The sequence below is a fragment of the Drosophila grimshawi genome, unplaced genomic scaffold (genome assembly GCF_018153295.1).
Source record: "Drosophila grimshawi isolate 15287-2541.00 unplaced genomic scaffold, ASM1815329v1 contig_44, whole genome shotgun sequence".
Classification (NCBI taxonomy): Eukaryota; Metazoa; Arthropoda; class Insecta; order Diptera; family Drosophilidae; genus Drosophila; species Drosophila grimshawi.
The window spans coordinates 14305543-14320636 of record NW_025063240.1 but is presented as its reverse complement, the minus strand read 5'-3'; the positions used below and the strand labels follow the sequence as shown (position 1 = coordinate 14320636).

General features: G+C 43.8%; 2 protein-coding genes across 4 annotated transcripts; both read right to left on the bottom strand.

Moving 5' to 3' along the window:
- Positions 1-232: 232 nt before the first annotated feature.
- LOC6557187 (arylphorin subunit C223) lies at positions 233-2437 on the bottom strand. Its single transcript, XM_001984222.3, has 2 exons — positions 2165-2437; positions 233-2098 (listed from the first exon to the last, which is right to left on the bottom strand). The coding sequence occupies exons 1-2, from the start codon at positions 2423-2425 to the stop codon at positions 380-382; spliced, it is 1980 nt and encodes a 659-aa protein (XP_001984258.2). The 5' UTR covers positions 2426-2437; the 3' UTR covers positions 233-379.
- A 277-nt stretch (positions 2438-2714) lies between these two features.
- Positions 2715-15018, bottom strand: LOC6556606 (peroxisome biogenesis factor 1). 3 transcript variants are annotated; one of them, XM_001984223.3, is made up of 9 exons: positions 14759-15018; positions 14555-14678; positions 14327-14430; positions 13793-13907; positions 12141-13727; positions 11881-12071; positions 10696-11319; positions 2958-3061; positions 2715-2893 (listed from the first exon to the last, which is right to left on the bottom strand). In XM_001984223.3, the coding sequence occupies exons 1-9, from the start codon at positions 14864-14866 to the stop codon at positions 2824-2826; spliced, it is 3027 nt and encodes a 1008-aa protein (XP_001984259.3). In that variant the 5' UTR covers positions 14867-15018; the 3' UTR covers positions 2715-2823. The 3 variants fall into 3 exon arrangements, with proteins under 3 accessions (XP_001984259.3, XP_043071290.1, XP_043071291.1); XM_043215355.1 differs by lacking the exons at positions 2715-2893; positions 2958-3061 and adding exons at positions 3115-3762; positions 4122-5303 and having other exon boundaries at positions 14759-14970; XM_043215356.1 differs by lacking the exons at positions 2715-2893; positions 2958-3061 and adding an exon at positions 9718-9852 and having other exon boundaries at positions 14759-14967.
- Between the last annotated feature and the right edge of the window lie 76 nt (positions 15019-15094).

Genomic DNA, 15094 nt, shown 5'->3' with positions numbered 1-15094 from the left:
ATCGTAAGCGCGCTTATTCAAAGCTAGAAATGAATGAAATGCGCTTTCAAGAGTGGCGACGCTGATGACTGTTAAATATAGAGTCAACTAATCAATAAGCATGATAAGATTAATTTCGTATACAGACAAATCTTAGCCAACGATAATAATACACATTATCGGGATTTTTAGTGATTAACAAATTGAGTTAGTATTTAATGTCTTTACCTGTACCTAACTGTATCATTTGCCATAAATTGACCAATATTTTTATTAGCTTCCGAGTCATATCAGTTTCTTATCATTATCAAAAACGGACTTCCGGGATTGATTAATTTTAACGGTTGCCGTACAGATAATAAATATCTCACATATATATGTCTTAACTTAATGGTATCAATCAATCTTTTAGTTTTAGGCTATGATGATGGATTACCACATCCACCCGGGCGCTGGTTAGTACAGGAGCTGTGGAGTCTACAACGCTACCAGCCCATTCACACTCCGCAATTGTCTCTGACCCGTTCCATGCCAGAACCTGCACAAGGAGTTGAAGTCTTAGACCCTCAGCAGTACCACGAGGTAACAGAAGATGTTGTGGAAAGGAGCAGGCATTGGACGAATCCAACGGTTTCTTTGCTTCATATAGTTTCCTGAGTGTATGCACACTTTTAGCCATTGGAAATTGACGAACCAGTATATTCTTGCCCATAGCCAACTCGCTGACAAAGCTTTCGATCAGTAGTCCAGCCTGATCTCTGCCAGGAGGAATTAAATAGCTGCGAATGAGGACGACCATCGGTTCAGATGCATACAGCTCATAGGTGATGTTGAATGGTTTATGATTCAAGCGCAACTGACGAGCCACCAGACGTCTTTGGAGAAACTGTAAATTGTTGCGCTGCGTCTGTAGCAGCTGTTGATCCATTAAATTGATCAGATCGCTGTCCACAAGGTGCTCATAGGTTGTCAAGTTTCCCACATGGATTTGCTGCACTTGCTGATTATCGTATGCTGACACCTGTGGCCTTTCATATCGCGCAATTAGTTGGGCCAGCTGAAAGAGCATTGTGCGGTAAATGGGATCTCTCAGGTTGGACGTGGCCATGCCCAGTAGATTGGGTTCCATTGTGCAGTTGCCGTTAATGGCCAAGCTTAGATGTCGAAATAGCTGCCAGTAATTTGTGGCAATCACTTGACCCACCGTTTCCATTGTCGGCGTTTCGACAGCTTTTTCCAGCTGCTTATCAATCTGGCTTTGCAGTTCTTCAGTAGACTGCCTAATCAGCAGCCACACATCTAGACCATTAAGCTTTGTCGCCTTATACCGCACACCACCCGTTGTCATCAATGTGGGCTCAATTAGTTGCAACGATTTGTGGCCTGTCGTCAGTTCTTCCAGCTCACATAGTGCCACGAATTGCTTTATGTTGTGCAGCAGTATTTGCGGGTGTTCTGGTTTTGCTGCACGCCCATTTTCTAGTCGATACATATACTCATCGTGGGCATTACGGAACGCCATCATTCGATCGCCGTCAATTATAGCTGTGCCCTGCTCATTTCTTGTGATAAGCAGGCGACTGATCAGACTATTCCAATAGCCGTTTAGTTCCACATCCGAGCTAAGCAGTGTCCGGAGAGGTTTTACTTCGATGACAATTGGTTCGGCGGGCAATACTGGGACTTCCAATGGCTGACGGAATCTCCTGGGATACACAATGTCGCCCAATATCTCCTTCCAACTACGCTTTAAGGTTATATTTGGGATTGGCGCTAATTGCTGCCAGTTGACTTGCTGTGCATCTAGGATCACGTCTTTATCAAAGTACAGCTGCGGCAGCACCTCATGCATCGCTGGCAACACTAGATCCTTTGTATCCGGTCGTCCACTAATCGCCAATTGCAGCGCGTTCACAAAGAGCACCGGATTGAAGTGGCTGCGTGCGTAGCAAGCATTACACTGAAAAGTCCTCCAATCCTTGGCCAGCAGTAGAAAGCGATATACACCAAGCAATTGCTGTGGCAGCTCCTCCTGCAGCTGGCTGTAGATGCTATATGGACGCAATATGCGTCCCTGATGCACACGCTCCATGAAATCAATTAACGACGGCCAACTGTCCTATAAAGCACATCAAAATTGTTTACTTAGACTACTCCAGACATTATTAAAAGTTCGTATACTCACTGCCTCGTAATCACTGGGATTCTCGTTGAGCCGACTGCCCATTTCGATTAGCTCCTGTTGAAGCAGCGGCTTGTGAACCTGCAGCAACAAATCCATCAGGAAACGCTGCCGCAGCTGCCATTGTGTTTGCCTCGCCATATTGTTAACCTTTTGAGAATCGTCCAACCACCAGCGCGGGCGTGGGCTCCATCCATTGATAGACACTACAGGAGAGCACAATATGCTGAGTAGACCACAGATTGCAATTGTTACTTGCAGCATTTCGAATAAAACAATGTATAACCGCCTCAGCACATTTATTTATAATTTTTTGAATCTGTACGCCAATGCCGCAATGCCGCCTGATCCCATACCTTATCACAAGTTTATTACATATAGTATGTCTATGTATTGCTCTTTAATCTGCAGACAGTATTGCAATTTATATTATCTGCTAATCGGTAAAAAATAAAAACAAAGAGCAGCAACATTTGGCAAGCCGATGCTTAAACACTCTTTCAGAACTGCTAAAGCTTAGCTTTTTAACATAAAAACATGAAGTTCCAAGATATTAGGGCAAAAATCTTAAATAAATTCGTGTTTATTGTTTCAATAAAAATAAATAAAAAGAAACCCAAAAAAACAAAAATAGCAAAACATGTTTAGTTTAGTATTTAGAACTATGCCAATGTGGCCCGTTTCGCCACAAATTCCCTGGAGCTCTTCTCCTTGTTCGTGAAGCGTGCGTAACTGAAATGAGTATAGATTAAACACATAATATATGGATAAATAGATGCTGATCGACTATACTCACGTTTTCTTGTATTTGGAGACGTCGGAAGCGCTCAGTGACGGACGGGTGGATTCAAAGGATTCGATGAGATGCTTTTGCTTCACTAAAATTTTCTTTGGCAGTTTCTGTTAAGGGAATGGAGAAGTATTAATTAAATGTACTTAAAATAATTCGGACGTAATTTATTGATGAGTATTTTAATGGATGGTCGATGAAAATTATTGGTAAAGCCATTAGCCTAGCACTAGTTAAACTTATATGTGTACTGATATCTAAGCGGTAAAGTCTCTCGGGATGTTTCTGTTTCAGAGCCATCCTCCTCATCGCCTGAGGAAGGCGGCGTCTCCAGCATTGGTATCGATAAATCCAAATACGCATCGTTGGGATTACTGCTAGCCTGTTGCAGTATCCCATCGAAACTCTCCACCAGCTCCGCGAACGTGGGCCTCGCACAGGACTCAAAGTGCCAGCACTGTCGCATCACCACATAAATGTTCAGCGAGCACTTTGATGGCTTCTCCATGCGCTGGCCACTTATCAAATAACTGTTGAGTTCCTCAGCGGACATTATATTCGGATACGGCTGTTCGCCATATGTCATTATTTCCCACAGCAGCACGCCATAGCTCCACACATCGCTCTGGGAGTCGTAGAACTTCTCCTGCAATGATTCAGGCGCCATCCATTTGATGGGCAGTCGTCCATTGGTATTCTTGCGATAATATTCCGTATCCTGTATATCTCTGGCCAGTCCAAAGTCCGCTATCTTCATCACATAGCCATCGCTGACGAGCACATTTCGCGCTGCCAAATCGCGATGGATGCACTGTAAAATTATAAATGTATCACCGATTACTTTGCTAAACAAGATTTATATTAGATCTAAGGGATTATGCTAATTACTACAGCATATTGTTAAATTCAAGTGAGTTTGAGCTAAGATCAATTTTAAATTAGGACTGAAGCTTTATAATTGAATCTACAAAATATGTAAAAAGCTTCATTGGAGCTTGATTGAAACTAAATTTGACAAATAAGATTCAAATGAAGCTTTAGCTCGTTCTTTAAATTGTACGGATCTTTATAGCTACTATCTCATATCTAAGATATAGGAAGATTTAGCTGATTCTAAAGAAAATTGAACAACTAAAAAAAGAGAGAAAGATAATAAATGTATTCGCTTACCCGTCGCGAGGCGAGATATTCCATGCCGCGAGCTATCTGGAAGGCAAACATGGTGAGCTCCTTTTCGCCCAGCTTCTGCAATGGCTGGATTTGCTTATCATCCAGATAGCCATCGCTATCGCTGCGTCGTTGCAGTGCACCGGGCCGATTTTGCTTCAGAAAATCCTTGAGATTGCCATGGGGTGCATACTCGACGATGACCCACAGGGGACCGTTCTGACTGCAGCAGCCCAGCAGATTGATGATATTGATATGCTTGCCAATCATTTTCATCACCTCCATTTCCCGTACCAGACTGGCCATATCAGTGTCCGTATGCTCCTCTTTAACCATTTTCACGGCGACAATGATGCCCATGCCGTTATTGGAAGGCGGCGGACTACGTGGCAAGCCCTCCGCCTCGGCCATAACAACACGACCAAAAGCACCCTCACCCAGAATGGATCCCAGCGACAACTGCTGCCTGGGTATCTCCCAGTTCGCATCCAACGGGAATTCGTACTCATTGAAGGCCTGTGTTGGATCCATTGAACCACCAGTTGTCGTGTTGGAGAAGGTGGTGCGCTGCTTTTCAATCTTGATAACCGGTATCTGTAGATCTACCCCACAGGAGCTGCCGTCGACGCTGGCCGGCTTATAGATGATTACCTTTTTGGTCCATTGATGCACCGTCTCGATGCGATGCTTTAGCAGCTTTTCCCGTTTCAGACGGCGCAGCATATAGACAATAAAGGCGCTACCCAAAATGAACAGCATTATTAACATCCCCACGGTGACAGTGAAGGTAAGGGGATGCGATCGCAACCATTCCCACACATGCCGATACGGCAGATGATCGACGACATGCACATAGACACTGCTATTGCTGGTTCCCAGTGCGTTAGATGCCATGCACGTGTACCAGCCCTCCAGCTCGTGCGTCACATTGTTCAGCAACAGCAGATTCGGTTGATCCACCGAGGTGTTCAACGGTATACTCAGAGGCAGTGAGTGGTTGAGCTGTATAACGCGTATCCATTTTATGTTGGCCTCATTATGCGACAACACATCACAGTTGATGCTCATATTGTTGTTGACAAGCGCAGTCTTATTTTCCATTTTCGTGATGATCGGTGCTGCACGAATGCGATCGAGAACCTTCAGGCTGTACTCGAACTCAATGCAGCCCAGTTTGTTGCACACCTTGCATTTGTACAAGGCCGTATCCCTTGTGGTGACATCCTCAATGATGATGGACCAGTGCCGCTTCTTGTAGTCACCATAGGAGCGCTGTAGTGGCTCATATCCGGTACCTTTATTGAATGTCCAGGTGATGTTCGCCGACGGATTCGCTGTATTGGGACAGGAGAGCACGACGGTTTTGCCTGAGACTAAATGTTGCAAGCGAAACAGCATCTTTTTAAACTTGGGCAACTGCTCGTCGGTGGCATCTCCTGTTCCCTCATCAGCAACATCATCATCCCCAGTACTGACACTCGCAGGTGTTGTTGTTGTTGTTGCTAATGTTGGTTTTGTAGTGTTGATTGGATTGGCTGTCACCTCCAAATAGGCAGCGGAGACATTGCGACCCAATCGATTCTCGGCCACACAAATATACCAGCCAGCATCATCGTAAGTGACGTTGGCCAGTCGCAGTACCTGTGGCTCCTTAATGATGCCCGGTATCACCTCAGCCTCAGTCCCTGCCACGCTCTGCTTGAGCCGTTGCTTAAGTCGTAGGATCAGCGCATTAATGTCACCCGACCGATGCCGCAGCCAGGTGACTTGCGGCTTTAGCTGCGATTCCTCCAGCTTGCACTCAATACTCGCATGCTCGGCGAGCGTAGCACTCACATTGCGCGGATAGCCAGGAGCCAGCAACGGTGCCGTATACTGGTTTAGGTTACTATTCAATGGCTGCAGATAGAGCTCCGGCTCAAGGGTATGCAGCTTACTAAAGCTGACCAGATCACTGCTCGGCTCTTGGTAGCCAATCAGCAGCGTGAGATTGGCCCATTTGTTATTATTGCCATAAAGGCAGCCATAGTTGCCCGATTCCTGAGGTTGGGCTCTCTCCAGCAGCCAGCTGTTGCCGCTGTGATGCAGTTGCTCCTTGTAGTACCAACGTGGTTGGGGTTGTTTGCACACGAGCAGGATATCCACATCGGAGGGCACATGACGATGGCTAGGTGGGGATTCTTGAATCACATCGATTTGGCAACGATGTGCCTCAAAGTGGCAGTTTGAAGAATTACTGCTGTTACTAATGCTGCTGCTGCTGCTGCTGCTGCTGCTGACGATGACTATGATGATGATGAAAATGATGATATGCAGTTTTTGCATTGTCAAGTGTGTTTGTAGTCGTCGTTGTTGTTGTGATTGCCGTTGCTGTTTACTTAGCTGTTGTTGTTGTCAAATTGCTGCTTCTTTGCTAAAACACTTGAAGTTTGCTAAGCTTCATTTCATTTTTTCTGTTTGCATATTTTTTTCCTATTATTTTTACTATAATTTATTGCTACTGGTAGCTAAGCAAAGCTTTATTTCGCGATGCTTTTCAATATTCGAAACAAAAATAAATCTAAAGAAAAAGACAAGCGAATAATACAAATAGGTAACCATTATGTGAACTGACTTCGTAATGAGCAACACCTTGTTGTTGTTATTTGTTGTTGTTACGCGAACGCATATTGTCAAGTCGAATGTCTATAGGTTTTCTATATAAATATATATACATGTGTGCCTGTATGCGAGCAGTGGCCACATGCCAAATGTGTTAAATGTCGTCATTTCCATTGATAAATACAAAATGCCGAACAGTTAGAAATTTGTAATTCAATTATAATTGTCGGTAAATTGTAAAAGTAAGCTCAGATTTCAAGTGGCACAGTGATCCAACGATTTTTTAGATAATCCGATATTTCAGCATAATATTAATAGAAGATACATAACATTACTAGCACATATTCTGTTACCGCATGCAATGAATTGCAGCACACAAATAAAATAAATGAGAAGCCAATCAAAATATTGACTACCAAGTGTTTAACAACTTAAAAACACATATCACAGTTAAATGATAACTAAACAAACAAATAGTTCTGTTTTCCATATATATATATATATATATATATAAATATTCATATATTAGCGGATATGTCTACTAAACTTTCTTATCAATCGGATGTCAGAGGTATTTTGAATTGATAACATTTCATAGAAAGCGATAAGCGTTATACACCAGATACGAGTATTAAAAATAGCTTTAGATTTTAACATGATGATCATAGGATAATTGTCTTTAATTGCAAGTGCAACTTATTATCGGTATCTCAAACCACTGTGCACAACTTATACTTTTTTTAAGGCATGCCCAAAGCTGTTGTTGTTGTTGTAAATATGGTTTGCCGTTGTTGTTATTGTAGTAACGTTTGACAGTTGTTGTTCTTGTTGTTGTGGCTGGTGTGGTTTTTGCTTTTGCCGGTTCGAATTTTGTCTGATATATGCACACAAGTCGCGAATTTTAATTTATTCAATTCCTTGTTTTTATTTTAATGCCAGCTGACGAGACGCGTGTGTTTGAAATATGTATTATTATTATTAAAATTTGTTGTTTTTGTTGCTCATCATGGTTGCCTTCTTGTATTATTGGGTTGTCAATTTTTTTGGTTAATGATGTTTTTTGCTTTTTAAACTGGACATTGTTCCAATTTGATCACCTTGCTGCAAATATTTATAGCTATGCTAAATCGCCTTCACATATTTGGATATGTGAGAACTCTATTTGGAATTTTGTACGAATCACATTAATATTTGTGTTCAAATTTATTATGCATATTTTGTGCCACAACTTTATAGATTCGCAAGAAGAATTTAGACATTGAATGATTTATAGTGAAAATTGGGATTATACATGCAGAGCACGATTTAGCTATAAGACACATAGCCACAATTTATGTATATTATTACTGAAGCAGCACTGTAATCCAGAGGGTTTTCGTTACTTGGGTATTCTTATTATAGAGCCGCACGTTTTTGATATTACGTTCAAACATTATTAATATTGTTAAATATGTATTTTAGGTTGTCAAATATATTCTTTAACGAACATTTGCAGACATTTTTATGAACTCTTCAAATTTGCTTAATCTTTGCTTATTTCTTGATTTTTAAATACTTTGCATTTCACTTGACTGCATTTTATTTCATTTTTGTTTTCTTAAGCGATGGCAATCCATGTCTTTCCAAATGTGAACATAATTCTTTCTTTCCACGCAAATTATTTGCCAAAAAAAATCACGTCTTTGTCTTTAGCTCCAATAAAACAAAAACAATCCACACGAAAAAACCAACACGAGCATTGTGAGTGTTTTTTTTTTTTTTTTTTTGGTTTTTCGGCTGTCAATTTGGCAGGCAGCTAAGATTCCTGCCCGGCGCCCTTTGTGGACTCGTGCGCATTTCCGCTTGGTTGCCAATACTCATTTAAAACTGCCCCATACACGCACTGCCACACACCCCCTTCCCCCCATGTGGGTGTTGGGCTCATCGGGGAGGAGTGGCCTGTTGACAACTTCCGTTGCTTGCACTAACCGCACAGATCCCACAGACCACACAGTTGAGAACCAACCGATTTGCTTGAATGTGCGCACACAACTGAAAGTAACGATCGATTGAATACGCCAACAACAAACCAAACCAAACCAAACCAAATAAAAAAAAAACTTTTTAATATGGTGACGACGATCATCGGCAAGCACGAAGCTGACGTCGCAACGTTTTCAACGATATAGTGAAAATGTAGCTACACACAGACAGACAGACACACGCACATAGATAGATAGATATATGCACGTGTGTGTGCTCAATAATATTTATACAAGTAGCGAAACCTTCACGATCCTGTCGAGCGAGCGAGCCGAGCGTGCCAGCGATTCCTTGGGTTCGGGGCTCTACCTGTGTGTGCAAGGTGTCCGTCCCGAGATTGCAATTGTTGTGGTTGTTGTATGTTGTTCTTAATGTGCGTGTAGTTTTTTTTTTACTTTTATTCTAAGCATGCTTTGTGCTGCTGCTGCTGCTGAGGATTTTTTGCCTTGGCTTGGCTCGGCTTGCATTCTTTATTATCGCGGCCCTCGGCCTATGTTTAATTTATGCACAAGAAAATGTGTCCATTGTCTTTTCAAGTTGTTGCTGTTGTAGTAGTTGCTAGTGGTAGTTGTTGTTGTTGTTGTCGTTGGGTATTTTACGTGCACATGCGCGATAATCGCATATCAATAAGGAAATATCCGTTACGTGACTTATATATATAAAAACCTCCCGTCTGCATTTGTGTTGTCTTTTATATTTTTGGCCCAGCACCCGCATAAGGCTGCCTAATCCCGATCCAGATGCTAGGCACGTAATCATAGCCAGCACAAAACGAAAGCCCCAAAAATAGTAAATAACATTGCACAGTTGCAGTTGTGAGCTCTTCTTCCACTGGAAACACTGGGAACGGAAGAGCTACTAACTGCACAACAACTGCCTTGCAGGCTATGGCCTTACCAAGAACTTGTCATTGCATTTCCGGCTAATCAAATGGATCTCGCACTCACCTCATATCCGAACTGTGCCATCGCCTCCTTAACCGACGCCATGTTCGCCGAGGTCAGAATGTTTTTGCTTATCGGCGCCAATGCAGTTTTTATCGGATCCGTAATGTTCGTTGGTCAACCTGCACCGTGTACTCGAAGTCAACGCAGCCCAGTTTGTTGCACACCTGCATTTGTACAAATTGGTTACTTCAAATGCCTGCAGATGATCGACGACAAGCACATAGACACTGCTATTGCTGGTTACCAGTGCGTTAGATGCCATGCACGTGTACCAGCCGTCCAGCTCGTGCGTCACATTGTTCAGCAACAGCAGATTCGGTTGATCCACCGAGGTGTTCAACGGTATACTCAGAGGCAGTGAGTGGTTGAGCTGTATAACGCTTATCCATTTTATGTTGGCCTCATTATGCGACAACACATCGCAGTTGATGCTCATATTGCTGTTGACAAGCGCAGTCTTATTTTCCATTTTCGTGATGATCGGTGCTGCGAACCTTCAGTCTGAACTCGAACTCAATGCAGCCCAGTTTATTGCACACCTTTCATTGGTACAAGGACGAATCTCTTGTTGCAAGCAGAACAGTTGCTTTCTAAACTTGTGCATCATCTATTGGCTCATCACTTGATGATGATCTGCAGTTTTTTCGTTTTCAATTGTGGAATTGCAAAAGTCGATTTGTTGAGTTTGTTATTTTTGTAATGGCTGATTTTCTAGGAAAGGAGATGTCTCTGACCCCATCAAGTATATATCCTTGATCAGCATCAGTAGCCGAGATGGCTTTATCACCATCTGTCCGTCCGTCTGTTTGTCTGTTCTTATGGTAGTTCGCCGCTAAGTTTTTAAGCTAATTTGATGAAACTTGGCATGTATCTTTCGGCTGAATCGGAATAATATGTAGCTGCAATAGCAACTATATTGTGTACTAAGGTATACATATATATATATACAGAAACTGAACTTTGGCTACGGCTTTACCAATAACTAATCAAATAGATCTCGCACTCACCTCATGTCCGAATTGTGCCAGCGCCTCCTTAACAGCCGCCATGTTCGCCGAGGTCAGAATGCTCTGTATATCGGCGCCAGTGTAGTTTTGTGTTCGAGCCGCAAACCAATCGAAGTCCACACATTCATCCAGATTCAGTGTTGCGCTCAGTGCCTCAAAGATGCTCACGCGCGCTACAGCATCCGGCAGGGGACACTCGACCAAGCGATCTATGCGACCGGAACGCAACAGCGCTGGATCTAGAAGTTCAGGTCGCGATGTAGCCGCTATAACTGTTACGCCCTGCAGTCCCTCAACGCCATCGAGTTCGGTGAGCAGCTGATTGACCACACGATCTGTTACGCCCGTGGAGTCGTGGCCACGCTTCGGCGCCAGACTGTCGAACTCATCGAAGAAGAGCACACAGGGCTTGGCGCTGCGTGCCCTATTGAATAAGTTGCGCACATTCTCCTCGCTCTGGCCAATGTATTTGGCCAGGAGTTCGGGACCCTTCACCGAAATGATACGCAGACTCCAGCAGCTGGCCAGTTGCGAGACCAAAAACGTTTTCCCCGTACCCGGTGGTCCATAGAGCAGCACACCAGCTTGATTACGCAACGGCGATGAGTTAAATATTGTTGGGTACTGTTGGTTTGGGCAATTTTAGACGATAAAAAGCACAGCTTCAGCATTTGTAAATAAATATTTTCTTAATGGCAAAGAACTTGATCGCATTGCTAATGATGTGTTGGTGATTTGGATATTCTTTGCGATCCCAAGCTTAAGAACCTCTAGATATATTTCACTTGTGCGTCCTATTCTTGAATATGGATATCCCAATTACAATTACAATTTCCTCCCTTCGAGGTCTTAAGTGGAATACTAAGATTAGCTAACCTTCTTACCTTAGCAGACATTTATTAATGAATCTTCCCTCTCTTTTGGAATGGATTGTAGAGCCAGGCTTGGTGTAATCTTTATACATAATCTAATAAAGTGTGATTCTTCTGAGAAATTCTGCATCTCTCTCTCTCTCTCTCTCTCTTCAAACTTGTTCTAACTTGTTCCATAGCACATTACGGATTGATTTAAATTCAAGTTATTCAACGGTGTTTTCCACTTTGTAGGTTGTGCTATTTCTATTTCTTCTTCCATTTGAATGTGCTGCACGTTAGTACTTCATTGTCCAGATGAAAATGAACTTACCGTTGATGGCCACATAAGAACCTCCTCGAGCACGGTAACCACAGGTTCCAGGCCGGGCAGCTCCTCGACGCGCATTTCATTCGGTTCGAAGCCAGTCTTTTGATTGCTTTGAATGCCCTGCAGGCAATAGGAATTCGTGTGCTCCAGGGACTCGATGAGTTGCTCATTCGTAAGCAGCGGCTGTGTTTTGCCTATAAACAAGATGAGGACATTTGTTAAAGCCCCTTAGCCATGTTAACTGATTTAAAAGAGAGACCCACTGATACGATAGGCATAGAAAATGGCGCGTTCCACAAACTGCACAAGATCGCATTTTCGATATCCCTCTGTTAGGTTGGAGAACTTGACTACGTCCAAATCCCTGGTCGCAATATGACCACATAGCTCACGCAGAATGATCTCACGATCGGCGCGCTCCAGGCTAGGCAGTCGGGCAATGGTCTGGAACAGATGTCGACCCCGTGGCGCACTGAGGCGCTTGTTCAGCGTCTGAAGCTCACTGACTGTGGCAATGACGGCAATGGCATTGCTGCTGGTGTACTGCATTATCAGCTGGTGGACGGTGTCCGCCATCCGGTTGAAGTACTCGCCATCTTGGCTAGATTGCTCACCGGCCGCATGCGCGAGCACATCTAGATTCTCCAGCACAACAATAGCGGGGGCATGCAACAGGCAGGTGGTGAATATGTTGCGCAGATCCTTTTGTATGGACTCCGTTTTGCGTCCCTTGCTGCGCGAACAGTAGAAGATATCAAAGTAACAGTAGTCCGGCTGACTGGCCAGCTGCTCTAGTATACGCTCCACAAGCACCGTCTTGCCAGTGCCGGCGGCTCCCGTCAGGAGCACATTGCCCTGGCGCAGCACCGAGTTCTGGGCGTTGAGGCACAGATTCATGCGCAGCTCGCTGACAACTTCATCGACAATCTTATCGTACTCTGGCAGCCGGATTAGATCCTTAACACTCAGTGGCGATGGCGCTGGCGGTTGTTCCTTGATGATTTCGTTAACGGGACGCACCAAATCGGCCGCATAGATTTTCGATTCCTTCAGGAACTGTCCATCGACGACGCAATAGCGAAAATGTTCGGGCAATATGCCGACGGTGACCAGCAGATCATCCTCCAGGCGTACCACCTCCTCCTGATTGAGCAACATCGGCCCCTTTTGTGTTTTCTCAATCACAAATCGCTTAAATGCATTCTCAATGATCTTGTAATGCGTCTTCTTATGAGCGAACAACTCAATCTTCTCCACAAAGTTCACCACGGTTGTCTTTGGTCGCAGCACAACGCGCTCCAGCTCCTTGATGTTCAGCAGCTTCATCAGATTCGCATTCAGCTTGATGGACGGATGAATGGTGGCCGGCAAATCAAAGCTATCCTCGCTGGCTCGGCGCACACGCACATAGTACTCCTTGTCGCCGGCAGTGCGCATGCTGTAAAACTGTTCCAAGTCCATGAATTCCGGCAAATGCGATGAAGCTATGTATACATCCGATTCCTGTGCCTTCTCGTGCCACAATCCCCGAATGACGCGAAACTCAAACACACGCGAGCTCTCACGCCGTAAATCCTTCTTCAGACGCTCCATGTGATCCTGCCGCTTGTTGCGCTGCAAACTGTTCTTCACACTGGCCATCGTGGCAGAGTGAGCGAGTCCCGCCGGCGCTGATATTGTCACATCATCCCGCACATGTGCGCTAGTCCTACTGCGCGACAGCTTGGCGCTCTCCTTGTCGTCGTTGTCATTGGTATCACCATTGGTTAGATTCTTGTACAGATTTGGCGCCACAATTAGCTGCGTGTTGTGATCAATGCGTCCAAATTTCATGTAAGGCTTTAGGCGATCTATTATAGAGCAAATTAAATGAGGCATTAGTTTTGTTGCATGCAGAACATTGCAAAATATTTACCCACTGTCAGCGCCACTTGCATTGACTTATTAATCCAAACAAGCAAAATTTGCGGAGAATTCACAATACGAGTTTGTTCCAAAACGCTGGCAGAGATTTTCTCCGTACTCAGTTCCTGAATGAAAATTTCCGTTTGATTAGTTTTTAGATACTTAAGTTTCTGCAGAAGTCTTTTAAAAAATATATAATATAAAAAAATATAATTAACACATTTTAATAATAAACAAAAAATACCCAATTATATTCCCATCTAAATTCACCCCACAAATTTAGATGACTACATATCGATTAACTTTTCCGGCGCTGAAACGCTTTTTTAAATCTTGTGCATCACCCATCCCTGACAGAGAAACCCCCCGTTGGGGTCAATGGCAATGCCGGCGAAAACTAGCGACTCTGAACATAAATAAACACTTGAAAGCATGCACGCCCGCGCCAAAAGCTAATCCGATATAAATTATTTTTATCACACACAAATACTGACAAGCACACACACACGCACGCACACACATGTGCACACAGATAATAACTTACAATGATCTCCCAATCTTTGGCCGAGACGGGAGTGACGTGAACGCTGCGCAGATTGAGAACGTCAGCGATGAGGGCGCACTTGACCAAGTCATTTTCATGTAGATCTACGGCAAGATACAAGGGGAGTGAGGAGTGAGCCAAAAGCCAAAAAGTGGCAAGTGCAAACAGTGCATAGCATATTAAAACGATATTTTTGGCAGCACATTTAGCGCTTATTAAGTAACTCACCAAGCTCCTTGGCCGCCCTGGCATTGATCCCAATTTCGTTATCTTTGATGCCGCCGCCCGCCTGTGGCGCCCAGGAGGCATAGTGCATCCGGCCATTGTACTGCAGCTTAAGGCAGCCAGTGTCCTAAATAGAGTAACATTTAAGCATTTAAGCAGATACCTATATAAAACTTATCTAATCTGCGTTGACTTTTGGACACTCACATAAGTTGAAACGACCCCGTAGTACTGATCGGGTAGCAGCAGGAAGTTGTTTCTTGTCGGTCGATAAACCACTTTGAAAGTGCGTGCAAACATTTTGCCAACTGGCATGCACAGTTCAACAACAATATTTTAGTGTACGATCGTGTTTAACTAATTTTCAAGCTTAAATTCCAATTAGAATGAACGCTTTACGACCAGCTGTTGGACTCTCGCGACTGGACTGGCACACATTAAAGACGAACCAGTCACCACTCACAACTGATATGTATCGAGGTTTACAGTGTGAGAGTCAGCTGTTAATAGACTCTGCATTTAATCAAGTTGGCAGCACTGACG

Excerpts from the sequence above, each read along its gene's own strand:
- LOC6557187 (XM_001984222.3), bottom strand. The coding sequence starts at position 2,425 with ATGCTGCAAGTAACAATTGCAATCTGTGGTCTACTCAGCATATTGTGC. Across the intron at positions 2,099-2,164 it reads ATCCCAGTGATTACGAGGCA|GACAGTTGGCCGTCGTTAAT; the intron begins GTGAGTATACGA and ends TGTGCTTTATAG.
- LOC6556606 (XM_043215355.1), bottom strand. The coding sequence starts at position 14,866 with ATGCCAGTTGGCAAAATGTTTGCACGCACTTTCAAAGTGGTTTATCGA. Across the intron at positions 12,072-12,140 it reads TTTCTATGCCTATCGTATCA|GCAAAACACAGCCGCTGCTT; the intron begins GTGGGTCTCTCT and ends TCTTGTTTATAG. Across the intron at positions 5,304-10,695 it reads TGGCACAATTCGGACATGAG|GTGTGCAACAAACTGGGCTG; the intron begins GTGAGTGCGAGA and ends TACAAATGCAAG.